The 13,845-nt window shown below is 38.0% G+C and overlaps 2 protein-coding genes across 4 annotated transcripts in view; both read left to right on the forward strand.

The window, feature by feature from the left end:
• The first annotated feature begins 1 nt into the window (after position 1).
• Positions 2 to 3,162, forward strand: LOC108626600 (sphingosine-1-phosphate lyase-like). The gene is made up of 9 exons (XM_018027339.2): positions 2 to 74; positions 461 to 602; positions 685 to 900; positions 977 to 1,185; positions 1,247 to 1,483; positions 1,556 to 1,765; positions 1,842 to 2,080; positions 2,151 to 2,418; positions 2,476 to 3,162. The coding sequence occupies exons 2-9, from the start codon at positions 467 to 469 to the stop codon at positions 2,605 to 2,607; spliced, it is 1,647 nt and encodes a 548-aa protein (XP_017882828.1). The 5' UTR covers positions 2 to 74; positions 461 to 466; the 3' UTR covers positions 2,608 to 3,162.
• Positions 3,163 to 7,120: 3,958 nt separating this feature from the next.
• The window catches only part of LOC108626626 (tachykinin-like peptides receptor 99D), a 48,563-nt gene continuing 41,838 nt past the window's right edge, over positions 7,121 to 13,845 (forward strand). For 2 of the 3 annotated variants that reach the window (XM_026814981.1, XM_018027401.2), the window contains exon 1: positions 7,121 to 7,511. The gene's annotated coding sequence lies outside the window, so the exon portion shown is untranslated. The remainder of the gene's footprint in view (positions 7,512 to 13,845) is intronic. The other variant, XM_018027402.2, reaches the window with a different exon arrangement.

Below are 13,845 nucleotides of genomic sequence, written 5' to 3' on the forward strand. Positions count from 1 at the left end.
CAGCTCTGATGTGAATATGTTCCTTGGTGATTGTATCTGTTTTTAATATCACTGTGCTACGCTAATTATTTGTGGTATGTATTCAAAAACTTTGCTTGAGATATGTACATAGATTTGCCTATATGAGTCAATATTTAATATTTAAATTGATCGTATTCGAAAAAGCGAGATTATTAAAAATAGAATCACTAATAACTAGTTAGGGGAATAAGGAACAATGCTAACTAAGATTAAGAGAACAAAGAGAGAGCGGTGAGATAAAGTACGTTGAGGACAGGTATGAGAAAAAATGTATATACATAAAGAAAGAAAAGGCGTACTTGTTTTGAATCCTCGAGTTAAGCACCTGTGAGATAACACTAATCTTGTCATTCCATAAGCATAGTTATCAGTAGAATTTATACGTTACATGGTAGTAATACCTATTGATATGATATTAATAATGTAGTTTCTGTTTTAGATAAACATGTATCCTATTTATGTGTTAAAAGAGCTGGTTAACAATTATTTCCAAGGGGACGAACCATGGAAAATAGTGACCATAACAAGTACAACCATTCTTAGCTCAGTATGGCTATGGAATTTTGTCTTCCAAGAAGAAAGTACGATTAATTTTGATATTCAATTTTCGTATCAAACGTTTCTAATAATTTCATCCCATTGTAATTTTCATACTTCTTTCAGGTCTTGCTGAAAGGGCTAAGAAGCAGATGTTTAGTTTAATGAATTGTATACCTGCTATCAGGAACAAGATCGATCAGGAACTGGATAATATTAATGAGACATTTAAAGAAGAAGTGTTGCAGAGGATGAAAGATGTTCTTTTTATTGTAAAACTCCCAGAGGAGGGCATAAAACCAAAGGAGATCATAGAAAAAGTAAAGCAATCTATTCAGTTAGGTAATGCAATTATTAAAAAGAATAGAAATTGCGTTGAGTTATGCAACACACATAAATGATCGTCTAATATTATTAGGTAGTTACGATTGGAAAAGTGGCAGAGTGTCTGGTGCCATCTACAGAATTGATACTGATCTCTTACAACTGATGGGTGATATTTATAGCATTGCATCTTATACAAATCCATTGCACCCTGACGTTTTTCCAGGTGTATGCAAAATGGAAGCAGAAGTAGTTAAAATAGCTTGTAATTTATTTCACGGCGGTGAAGATTCTTGTGGAACGGTGAGTTATTTTTAGAAATAAATGTCAAGCGATTGATAACTTAAAATGCAATTCATTACAGATGACCAGTGGTGGTACGGAGTCAATTTTGTTAGCATGTAAAGCGTATAGGGATTATGCAAGGCAAGTGAAGGGTATCAAGAAGCCAGAGATAGTGGTACCTGTGACTGTACACTCTGCTTTTGATAAAGCTGCCCAGTACTTAAAAATTAAAGTGCGTATCGTACCTGTAAACCAAAGTAGCTATACTGTTTGTATCAAGTCTATGGAAAGAGCTATTACGAGAAATACAATAATGGTGAGCAAGAGTCCCTTCAGTTGATATTTAAATCGAGCTCTCATGTTTGAATTTAAGTGATATTTATAACAGTTAGCAGGATCAACGCCAAATTTCCCATATGGGACAATGGATAATATTGAAGCAATATCTAAGCTGGGAGTGAAGTACAATATCCCAGTTCACGTTGACGCTTGTCTCGGTGGATTCTTACTTTGTTTCATGCCCGACGCTGGTTTCGATGTACCACCTTTTGACTTTAGACTTCCCGGTGTTACTAGCATATCAGCGGACACACATAAAGTACATATAAATACTTTCTGTATGCACGTATAAAATTAATTCCACTTCTACCAACTTTGTTTCGTTTATTTTTTAGTACGGGTATGCTCCGAAGGGTTCATCGATCATTCTTTATAGAAACAAAAAGCTGAGGCACCATCAGTATACTATAACAACTGATTGGCCCGGTGGTATTTATGGTTCGCCGACTGTCAGTGGCTCGAGAGCTGGTGGTATTATAGCTTCGTGTTGGGCAACGTTAATGTACTTCGGTTACAATGAATATCTCGAATCGACAAAGAAAATTATTGAAACTACTAAATATATTGAACAAAGGTTCTTATTTTTGTCTTCATCAGCGGTTCTGTCTCTTTACTCGTAATTAAATATATAAAATTAATTGCAGGTTGAGGAAATTGGATGGAATTTTTATTTTTGGTACTCCGGCCACCTCAGTTATTGCACTGGGATCAAACGATTTTGATATTTATAAATTATCGGAAGCTTTAAATGAAAAAGGATGGAATTTGAATCCACTTCAATTCCCTTGCGGTGTACATCTCTGCGTTACGTATGTTCATACGCAGCATGGTGTCGCGGACCAATTTTTAAGCGACGTTCAAACTGAATTAAGCACGATCCTAAAGAATCCAGAAATTCCCGTCGAAGGAAGGGTGAATATGATTAATATAAATGTAATACAATGCAATATTAAATTACTCTTCTTTCAGTTCGCAATTTATGGAATGAGTCAAAGCATACCGGATAGAAGCATCGTCAGCGATTTTGCCAAATGTTATTTGGACTCTATGTACTTCACACCTAACACTCAGGCCGCAATCAGTAACGAGCCAAGCAACTGAATTGCATGCACTAATTATTGTAAATTTTCGGATCATAACTTTTATTGTAAAACATGAATGAAACGCGTCTTTACTGCTCAAAAACGCTCCATATTCGTTCAGCCAAATACGGTAGAGATAGCGTTGTTCTCCCCACAAAAATTTACCAAATGTAAATATTTAATACATGTTTTCTAACGGCATATTGAACTATTCAGACAGTCCGTTTTTACAGTACAAAAGTTTATTCTAATCGAGGTAATATTTTTCTTAACAATATTTTTACATACATTTCAACCAGGTAACTGATAATGTACAACTGTATTTCATAATAGGTTGTTAGCACATTTGTACATAAAATTTTTTTGTTGGTACTTCCCATAGACTATATAAGCATATTTATCTGTTATATGTATATTTTGGATATTTTTACTATGTTCATTCCGGTGACAAACGAATGAGAAATAAAAATGTACACTAATGATTATTAATAATTTATGATAAACAATAATCTACGATTCGATGCCATGTACTTTCACATTTTCAATACAAAAATAAATAATTTAAACACCATAATAGGTAGTTTCATTTATCCATAAATACCTAAACCACTCGCGTACTTGTTTAATTTATACAACGTTCGAAACGTATCAATGTACGTATAATATGATTTTCTTCCGAGAACTGCGAGTCGCAGAAATTTGGAAAAACCGAAGAATTCAGTTGCTGCAGCACGTTCGTGGGCGAAGGGTATTAATATATGCTTCGGTATGAAGACAATTTTATCGAACCCGTGGAACTAGTTATGAGGGCAAATACCAACACGATCTTTTGAATATCGCCGACATTTTTACTCGTGCAACCCCTCGCTGAACGAAATTAGTTCATGAGAAAGAATTACAATTATTTATAAATAATATCATTGCCAAAAATAGTTCAATATTTAATCTCATACAGCAGAGGAAAATAAATATCGAAATATATTTCATATTATGCAAATAAGAAAAAATCCATCGAGATAAAAATAATGCAATCAAGAAGTATCCGCCCGAGAGAATTAATTTCAGAGTCTTGGAAGAACGTCCGGGAGCGCGAAACGTATCTCGAATATTGAGTGATTTTTGAATTAATGACGAAGGATTAATCGCGTGCACCGGGAAAGGGTTGCTGCACGCTACAAGCTGTTGGCGTAGTTTTGCAGGAAACTCGGGTTTACATAAATTAAGGAAGACGCGAGTAGTAAGTAAACGGAGTTGCACGAGTTCAGGAATCGCCTCGCGCGAATACCTTTCAGGAAGGAAACACGATATCGCGGTGGAATCGACAAACCGCTCTCACCACTATCGCGGATGGTCATTTTGGACTGACGCCAGTTCCTTGTACATTGGCCAGGAACTCAAACCATCCACTATAAAACACCCCCAATTTTGTACTTGCAAATGTCACTGTCCTCATTTCCATGCATGTATACGATTTTGTTTTCATCGTGCCAATATTAAAATATTGAAATTATTCATATATTATTTATCAAGAAAAAAGGTATGCACAGACGATAATGACACGTAAGAACGAACTTTGCATAATTTCCCTCGACCTTAAAAGGTACGAAAGAAAACAGCTTTTAAAAGACGGATCTTAAAGATTATGCAGAGTGCTGCTGAATAATCAATTTTATATTGACTCTGGATCAATACGGTATAGGTCATTTTCCAAGAGGTTCACTGCGGTGTACATCTATTTTTCATATTTCAATAACTGTGCAAATCTGCATTAGTCGGCGAAGGACAAGGCGGGGATTGTAATCAAGCCGAAAATTTTGTGTGCTCAAGTAATTGAAAATTACATATTTTGATTACACCGGGTATCGACCGGTCAGAAGCTCGGTAATTCCTGATTGGAACTTCCTCCTGCAAATTCGATTATCATTATAATCGAGGCATCCGGCTCGAAGACGAGATATTCGTATGTTGATTCACCGTTACCACCCAACGAGTTTTCCTGTCACGTACGTCCTTTAGATTAAGTTAATTATTTTAAAACAGAAGGCCGTTGATACGGACATGCATAGTCAGCGATCTGATTCACATGAACAATAGTTAGTGGCGAGAAACGTTCGGTATGAAAACATATTTTCCGAGGTTTTGTGCAATCAGGTGCTGTGGAATATTAATAAAATATTTGGCAGTTGAGTGAAATCAATTCGATTAGAGATTCAATATCTGTTAATGTCCAATTAATTTAATAATATGGGCAGATGGAACGCTACCCTCCAAACGGGAGTGAAGTTTCATAATTCACGCTTTGCCAGTAGGATAAGAAAGAAAGGAATGCCGACTCGGTATAAGAGTGATGATATTAATTGACGACCTCTTAACGCACCCATAAATTGATTCACACGAAATTAATTCCGTCTATTAATCATATCGACCCCACATTTGGTTTCCATTCGATACGCTTGATAATAATACGACGATAATAAACGTGATCATTTGACAGTCTTTATTGAAAACTTCATTAGAAAATATATTGAATGTACGATATTGGATAAAAAGGATAATTGATATTTAAGAGTACATATTTATTTTGTAAGACATTGCAATTTTAAAAGAGAAATCTTTTAAGCTTTTGTTACAAGCCTATTGATTGACGTTTACAATGCATTGCTATCTACCGGACTGTCATAGTCGTAGCAACTATAATGACACGTGTTTCTACTGTAGAATCAATGGTAGTGTGATACGTGCTGGTTCTATTGCTTCTATTAGATAATAGATCAATAAACACCATATACACGTTTTAGTACGTGGTACAGAGAGCGCGAAATCTCTTTAGACTTTACGTTTGATACGTACCCATTATCTTTACGAGACCACTATTTTATCCGATGTTCTTGAAACACGAGCACGTTTTGCGACCATTTCACGTGTTCTATTTGCCATCCACCGTGCCTTTACTATTACCTAATTGAATATTTAGTTTAGTACCTTTCCTTTTATTTTAAAAATTCGACGAGTTCATATAGACCTTCGAAATTAAATAAGCTTAAATAAATACCCGAAAAAGTAGAAGTAATTCAAATTTTTTATATCGGACGTCGAGAAAATGTTGTGATAACAAACTTCGCCCCCGTGAATAGCGCGCGTAGGAGAGAAAGATGTTGAGTTTCATTTAGAACAAAAAGTTCAATCGGCAAAAATGATGTGTGACTTTTAACTCGAACTTGCAAGGGACGTGAAAGCAAGGGAAAAAAGCTTTCCCCTGCACAGGATCGGTACTCGACGGGCGCAACGAATGGAAATGACGTAAGCAGTCAAACCAACTCTGTGAAACGACTGTCGCGGTCAAATTATTTCACGGGACAAATCTTTCTCGCAATTATTGCGAAACCAAAAAGTCTGTTGCCGGGGAGAAAAAAAAAAGTCAGTGCGCGGTGATGTCGTTTTACTTCTGCCTCCGACACGACCTGATGTTCGCGGGGGCAACAATACGCGTGCCGCGAAAATATGCGCGAGTTAACGATGTGTTCAAGCTGCGAACAGTTTTTAATTAATTCACAAATCCCGTTGAAATGAGATCACTTTGTAATCGGCGTCGTTTCAATCGGGATTTCATTGGTTTAAAAGCTTTTCAAATAACGAGGAATAATTACAATTTTCAATTTATCAATATATCACGTCTGTTTCCATAAATACCTGCATATTCAATTCCAGTTACGCAACGATTATCTCTCGGAATAAATGTCGTATGTTAAAATCCGATGTAAATATGAATAATACTCCGTCGATTACCTTTTTTTTTTTTTGAATTATATTTCTACTAAAATTGAAATGTCATGAAACGCGCTTCTCGAGGCGAAGGAGACGAAGAGATATGAGGTGCACACGAGTAAAGTTTCATAACTGATAAGCCGTATCACTAAGGTGCGAAGTAATTAAGGTGGAAGAATGTAGGAGTTGAGAAGTTTCCGAGGCTCGCAACCGTAAGTGTGGACATCGAAACCACGGCGGTGAAACATGGACCGGTGCCCGGATAGGTTGGCGTCTCGAGTACGCGCTCTGCGTCCGAGCGTCGCGACGCGGGTTCCGCGAGGCGTCGACGGCCAGTATCGTCGAAGCGCGCGTCGCGTTCCGATCGCAACCCTCGAAATCTATGTGAAACATACCGCGAAAGATCGTCAGCGAACTGAGTTTACGACAACAGAACTTGGTGAGTCTTTTTAATTGTCTTCAGCGAAATAATCCAGATTTGACGAATATCGAACGTTTAATGAAAAGTAAAAGATAAAAAAAAACTGTTCTTCTATTTATTTTTTTAAATCGTTACTCTATAAGAATCATCAAATTATTTCTGGTTCCGAATTTATGGCACTGGTACAGACGAAACAATTATAACGATGAAGAGAAATTTACATTTTGAGAAATCTGACAGATTAATCGTATCCGATAAGCAGACGGTGTCATATTAAGTATCGCGCGAACTCGTTTTACCCATTTTCTCCGTCGATTACCTTTTTTTTTTTTTGAATTATATTTCTACTAAAATTGAAATGTCATGAAACGCGCTTCTCGAGGCGAAGGAGACGAAGAGATATGAGGTGCACACGAGTAAAGTTTCATAACTGATAAGCCGTATCACTAAGGTGCGAAGTAATTAAGGTGGAAGAATGTAGGAGTTGAGAAGTTTCCGAGGCTCGCAACCGTAAGTGTGGACATCGAAACCACGGCGGTGAAACATGGACCGGTGCCCGGATAGGTTGGCGTCTCGAGTACGCGCTCTGCGTCCGAGCGTCGCGACGCGGGTTCCGCGAGGCGTCGACGGCCAGTATCGTCGAAGCGCGCGTCGCGTTCCGATCGCAACCCTCGAAATCTATGTGAAACATACCGCGAAAGATCGTCAGCGAACTGAGTTTACGACAACAGAACTTGGTGAGTCTTTTTAATTGTCTTCAGCGAAATAATCCAGATTTGACGAATATCGAACGTTTAATGAAAAGTAAAAGATAAAAAAAAACTGTTCTTCTATTTATTTTTTTAAATCGTTACTCTATGAGAATCATCAAATTATTTCTGGTTCCGAATTTATGGCACTGGTACAGACGAAACAATTATAACGATGAAGAGAAATTTACATTTTGAGAAATCTGACAGATTAATCGTATCCGATAAGCAGACGGTGTCATATTAAGTATCGCGCGAACTCGTTTTACCCATTTTCTGTCGGATTGTCCCCAGCTTGATAAATTGCATTCGTATTAATGAAAGGCGAGTCGAGTGTCTCCTCTTCAAATTCTGCGCGCCGGTACTTGTCATGAAACGAGATCCGAGAGTGAGCATTGTAAGAATAACGAATGCGGGCGTTGGATAAATGAGGCGACATCGTCGAGTCGCCCTCGGAACGGTCTGTGAAATGGAAACACGACGGGAAGTCGTCGGACGAAAAATCGTCCAAGCCATTTCCCGCGGAGTCGAACGCGTTCCTAGGTACGCATTATCAAAATCCTCGGAGTATTCTCGAGGTCGTTTAAGAGACGCGTAGACTTCGTTCCGTGGCCGAGGGAACTCTTTCCTCTCCGCCGGAAAATCGACGAGAAATTCCAGCACGTCTTCAAACGGAAAGCGTGGATGTTTCCGTCTCTAACGTACCGCGTTCTACGAATTCTTCGGGGATTCATTAATGTCGTTACATCGGCGTTTCCGGAATTCTACACTGAATTACCGGGCATTCGCATAACTTCTGACCATCGAAATTCATCGATTCGTGGAAGTAGCCAGTGCGAGTAGAATGAATGCCCTCGGGGAACTTTCAAAGAATCCTGCAAACATCCTACGAAGGTGAAATCGTTTCCACGAAGCTCCTCTGATAGCGAAAGGAAAGATAGGCACCCGGGCGTCGTACCGGGAAATCGGTTAATCGCGAACGATCTATAAACTCATTTGGTAAACGCTCCCGCGTAATTGGGCCGAATGAAATTTTCGTCGTACCCCAAATGGTTTGCAAATGGTTCGTAAATTAATGATGTAAAACCCGTTTTAACCGGACCGTGCTATTCTCTATACTATACATACGAATACAGTGCGTCGTTAATATTTAGAGGATGTTCGTAACTGTGCGTCGTTTATCGTAATAAATGGATGACTCCGTCACTGATGGCGAGACACAATGTAAATTCGGCTGTAGCCCAAGTCCGGCTCGTCGGAATGTTTTATAATGCCTCGTTTTCGAGATTTCGCCCGTCATTAAATGCTATTCGAGCGTCGGAGGGTTTTTCGTTCGACACGGCCCGATCCGACGATTAATTGGCTTCCGAGCACGATGGCTATCCATAGGACCAGGACTATGTATTCTCTGGGTTTTCAATCCTCTACGGAAGTAAATATGAGGCGGCCGAACGATTTCACTCGTTCGAGCTTCGGTGAAAATCCGCGCGTTCGAGAAAGCCCGGATATGCGTAGCGTCGATTCTATAATGAAAATTGGCAGCGCGTGACGTGGGTGTAGAATTTTCGACGTTTACACCCGCACTCCTATAATTATACGATTTACAAATGGGCAGCATATTTAGTTACAAGAAATTTAATAACGTATTTCATTTGACTGACCGATGTTGAAATGGATTTTGTGAAATAATTTCGGGTCGAATTTTCTACCTCAAAGATCTGAGAATTTTTAAGACTTGTTAACAAGTAGAGATGACGCAGCTTGATGTATCGCGACATAAATTCGGGAGGTGTTGAGTTACCCTCGTTTTTTTAACGGTCGTGATAATTGGAACAGGGCGTATGTAAATTATGGAGTTTCTGGATTTAATCACGTTTTTCAGAAGCAATTTTGTATCGCAGGATCTTCAAGAGCCTACGTCAATCAAGTGGAATACATTTACGTAATTTCTGTCGGGTCGTTGAATTTCGTCTTAAAATGAGTTCCGAATCGATTCACGGTCGTGTTTTATATGCAAATGAAAATTTTCGTTAAAATTGATGCTTATTTTAAATGTACAAAATTCTATCTAGATAGTAAAGTTATCTTGTTTCATGTTTCTTGAGTAGACGCTTAATCGTGTTTTATAAAATTGTTGCAATCATCGAGAAAGTATCCTTCGCTACAGCGTAATTTAATTAAAGCGCAAAGTAATTTTATTATAATACCTTCTCGCAACGATTACAATTTCTCCCCGTAAACCTTGTTTCTGTTACTGTTTTCAATAATTATAATTATAATTATTACCAAAGACAAAGTCATTTATCTTAGTTACATTCCTCTACTAAATTACGAGTAAAACTTGCCGGCAGAGTAACTGGCTTCCCCACTGTCGACCCTTTTACGTCGTGAAACTTATTTTCAAACGAATTCTTCTAACACGATTAATCTAGGTGAACCTGACCTTCCCCAACTTTTCAAGATAAATTAAACTTTTCCTCGTTCAGAACAAATTGGCTCGTCTTGATTAAAATGGAATAGATACATTATTTTTATTCACCTCGTTGAAAAATTTCCCGTTCGGATATCTATAAGTGCACCGAAAAAGAGATCGCGTGCTTTCCATGTCCGAGTGAAATAGAGCCGAACGGGTAAGCGAAGGTGAAACGAGAATTGATGCGTACCACTGAAACGTATACCGAGGTTCGATGGGGTTAAACGGCCGACGGATTCGAGGGGAAATGATCGCTGCTAATATCCGCAGTCATCCGTTCCGCCACCGTAATTCTTGTTCCCGCACTTTGAAATATGCACCCCGTTCGTAAGTTTTAGAATAAATGCCCCCCCAACTTTCGTAATAATTGCTAACGTACCAAATTTATTAAAAGCTGAAAGAAAATGTTCAGAATTTTTCTCAATCTCTTGCAGTTAATAAAGCTTGAAGAAATTTTCTGTGTATAAACTGCAGACAATGATTTTATATTTTCTTTATAAATGCTGCTGGAGATTTGAGATTTGATGTAAGAAACTCTTATGGTACGACCCTTAATTTGATTTACGGATAATATCTCACTTTCTCGCACGTACGTTCGCAAGTTTCAAGACTTGTTAGAGACGGTATACTACGTTCGTCGATTGCTATCCAGGATACCGAATGCGCGCAAGCATCTCAACGAATATCGGCAATCGTGCGTCGCTTCGCTTATCGGAAACGAAGTCATGTCTTCGTTCAGCAACTTTATCATACGGATGGAGCGACGTGTTAACTGTCGCGTGGAGTGTCATTGATCGATCATCGCGAGTCTCGCGTTTCGGCGATGGATGCGACGCTGTTCGTCATTAAAGATTGATACCTTAGAGTTTTTCTTAAAAATCATTTTAAGCGCCGGACATCGTAACGCCGTCACACCGCGATGAAAAAGTGATGAATGATACGCGGTGCCACATGGGCATTGTCTCTGAACCCACGCGAAGAAGATAGTTGAGCTCCGCAATAGTTCTTTGAAAAATTTCTTCCCGCTTCTCAGAACAAGTTCCCTTTCAACGGTTCTGCTTTATTTAATTCGTACACCGTGTAGATACGCGAGGAGTTCGAAGAGGAGGTCAGAAAATATATTTCTTAGGTGCTTACGTCTAAAAAGATAGATAAATCTTACATTTCGCGAGGTTTTCTTCAAATTTCTAACTCTAGACCGTTCTAAATACGTATTGCCTCTGAGATTCACTTGCCAGACAACGAAAATAAACCCGCGCACTGGAAATGCAGCAGAATCTTATAAACAGCAACAAATATCCACCCCGAAATCGCGTTTTTCTAAAATAAACGATTTATGTTTACGTGTATCGAAATTGTTTTAAATCTATCACTGCTTGTTGTTAATTTATTTTTTATTAATAACAGAGAAAGTAACTTTGCAATTTAATTAGAAAAGCGAATGCATGTTCTCTGTTTTGTTTAATTCAAAAAATTCAGGCTACGCGTACAACTCCTAATGCCCACGTAAATTACGTGGAAACAAAAAATGGGTGATTTCTAAAATGGATTTTTAGTGTCACACGAGCCGTTGTAACTCTTATATGTATGTAGCTACATGCACGTCCACATAAAGCATTCGTTATGGGTGCAACATGTTAGGAGGAAAAATGTGGCGGAAGTTATTATACGATTTATTGCAACGCGTGAAACGGTTTCCTAATGCAAGATAGAGGTATAAAAAATAGTCCTGGTCATTCGATGAAATACTGAAACAGACGATTATAATATTGACTTCAAAGAACTCTTTTAGAGAACAGATTTGTAAGTTATAAAGGGTGGAGGGCAGATTATTATTCTTGATATATATTACTCGAAGCTATTTGAGAAACGGCTTTGAGGTATTGTAGCAAAGTAGTAGTGATGCTAAGGCGGATGCAGTACTGGTGAAACGTAATTGTGTGATTATTAGGGTGTTCTAAGATCGCATTTAATATGAAATTATGCGCTTGGCGTTTATATGCTCTTTGAGGCAAGAATCTCATTTTATGATACGAACGTGACTTCGTGTCTAGTTTTAAGACCTTAAATTTTTATGCACATTTATAAGACAGTCGAATTTATTCGTTTATAGCTAGTAAAATTTTAAAACCAACGTCTTCTATATGTATGGCCACCGTCTCCTTTAATAGTTATTAAACCGTAGTAAAGAATGTTGAATGATAATTAAATGGTTGCAGATTCGATTTGCTCTTCGTCAAAAAGTCAAGACGACGAAAACTTTTTAACCAGAAAGTTTCAAAAAATTAACGAACCGCTTGGACAAGTTGGATAACTCGTGAAGACCGTGACGTGAATAAGTTACCGTGTACGTCAGCGTAATGTATGAAATTTTTTTAGTGTGAGAGTTATTTTAATATTCGAACTTCATTCGTATTGACTTCTGCGTGTCAAACGTAGGGATGTACGCGCATATATGTATGAAGTGAAATGTATGGAAAAATATGCGACAAGCAGACGTTACACGTCTGTGACGAAGACGTCTTGCTTTTCGTATTTTTTTTTCATCTCAACATTTTAATGCCAGCGGTGAAATGTATTTTCTCTTGATCTACAAGTTCTAATATGTGGCAGCAGCATCTGAATAGTTGGAAAGTCTGCCGTTATGCGCGTCGTGTGCTTTTAGTTCGAAGTCCAGAAGTTCTCTCTACATTTTTAAGCAGTTTCTCAGTCACCGATGGTCCAGTGTTAGTCAAAAGTGTTGAGAGAAAAATAGAGAACATATATACGATCAGTAGAAAGAAGTAGGCTAAAAGGAAAGTGCAGGGCGATAACTAAAAAGTTCACCCATAAAGTTTCGCATTTTTGCTTAAATTCGTGCTACGATATAATTTTTGTCTCGTCACTGTAGAATTTAAAATCTGTTGAATTATGATATAAAAATTTAGAATTCTAGTCTATTTCTTATTTAGAAAAATATTGTGCGTGAACGAAGAATAATCACCGGTTATAATTTAATGAGAAGTTCGTCGTTTTCATATTTTGATGCATTAAATTAACACAGATGAGATTACATTTCTGGTATCGGTATCCTCGTCAAGAAGTCAATGAAATTATTTGGTTCGACGGTTCAGTTATCCTCTTGGGAGCGTCGATCACTGCCATAATCAAAGGACAATGCAGTCGAGAATCGCGAATCTCGAGACATTTCTGGTCAAATCTAGCTCTGATCAAATCAGGTTCGAATCTAATGGTTCACTGATTATTGTTCACAAGCTTGAATCGAGGATCCCTGATGAATCAAGGATGTTTTGGCACTCCATCGATCGTGCATAATATTGAAAACAGACAAATCCTCCGTGTCACAGATACGACAAAAGACTGATTAATTAAACATAACTAATAAATTAGACGATCTTTAAAATAGTAATTAATTACATTAAAAAGGATGAACACATTTTGTCGATTAAATAATTTTTACTGGTGCTTTTGTTGTCAATTGATGAATCGAATTATCATTATTCTTTCCATACAAATGTATTTTAAAAATTGACAAAGGCTGGGTCGACATGATATCGTTAACGTCATTGAGGAAGCGGCACATGCAAAATAAAAGATTTATTGCCGTTGAAGTGTACCAAAGTGTGGAAGGACAGGGAAGCGATATAAGAGGCAAAGCGCGTGTGTGCATAGACGATGTATGATGTATTCGTGGAAGATACGAGCTATGTGTGAATGACAGTATCAGAAAAGGTAATCCTGACTGAAGCCTATCAGAGGAATAAAAAAGTGGCGCGTATGACCCGGGAGACTCCGATATATCAAAGGGAGCCTCGTGCCTTTATACTGGAAAGAATGTTTTTTGTTGCT

Source organism: Ceratina calcarata, unplaced genomic scaffold (genome assembly GCF_001652005.2).
Source record: "Ceratina calcarata isolate Rehan_Ccalc_2016 unplaced genomic scaffold, ASM165200v1 scaffold422.2, whole genome shotgun sequence".
NCBI classification, from domain to species: Eukaryota; Metazoa; Arthropoda; class Insecta; order Hymenoptera; family Apidae; genus Ceratina; species Ceratina calcarata.

Coding starts and splice junctions, on each gene's coding strand:
- LOC108626600 (XM_018027339.2), top strand. CDS start 467: ATGTATCCTATTTATGTGTTAAAAGAGCTGGTTAACAATTATTTCCAA. Junction 901..976: donor AAAGCAATCTATTCAGTTAG/GTAATGCAATTA, acceptor TAATATTATTAG/GTAGTTACGATTGGAAAAGT. Junction 2,081..2,150: donor ACTAAATATATTGAACAAAG/GTTCTTATTTTT, acceptor AATTAATTGCAG/GTTGAGGAAATTGGATGGAA.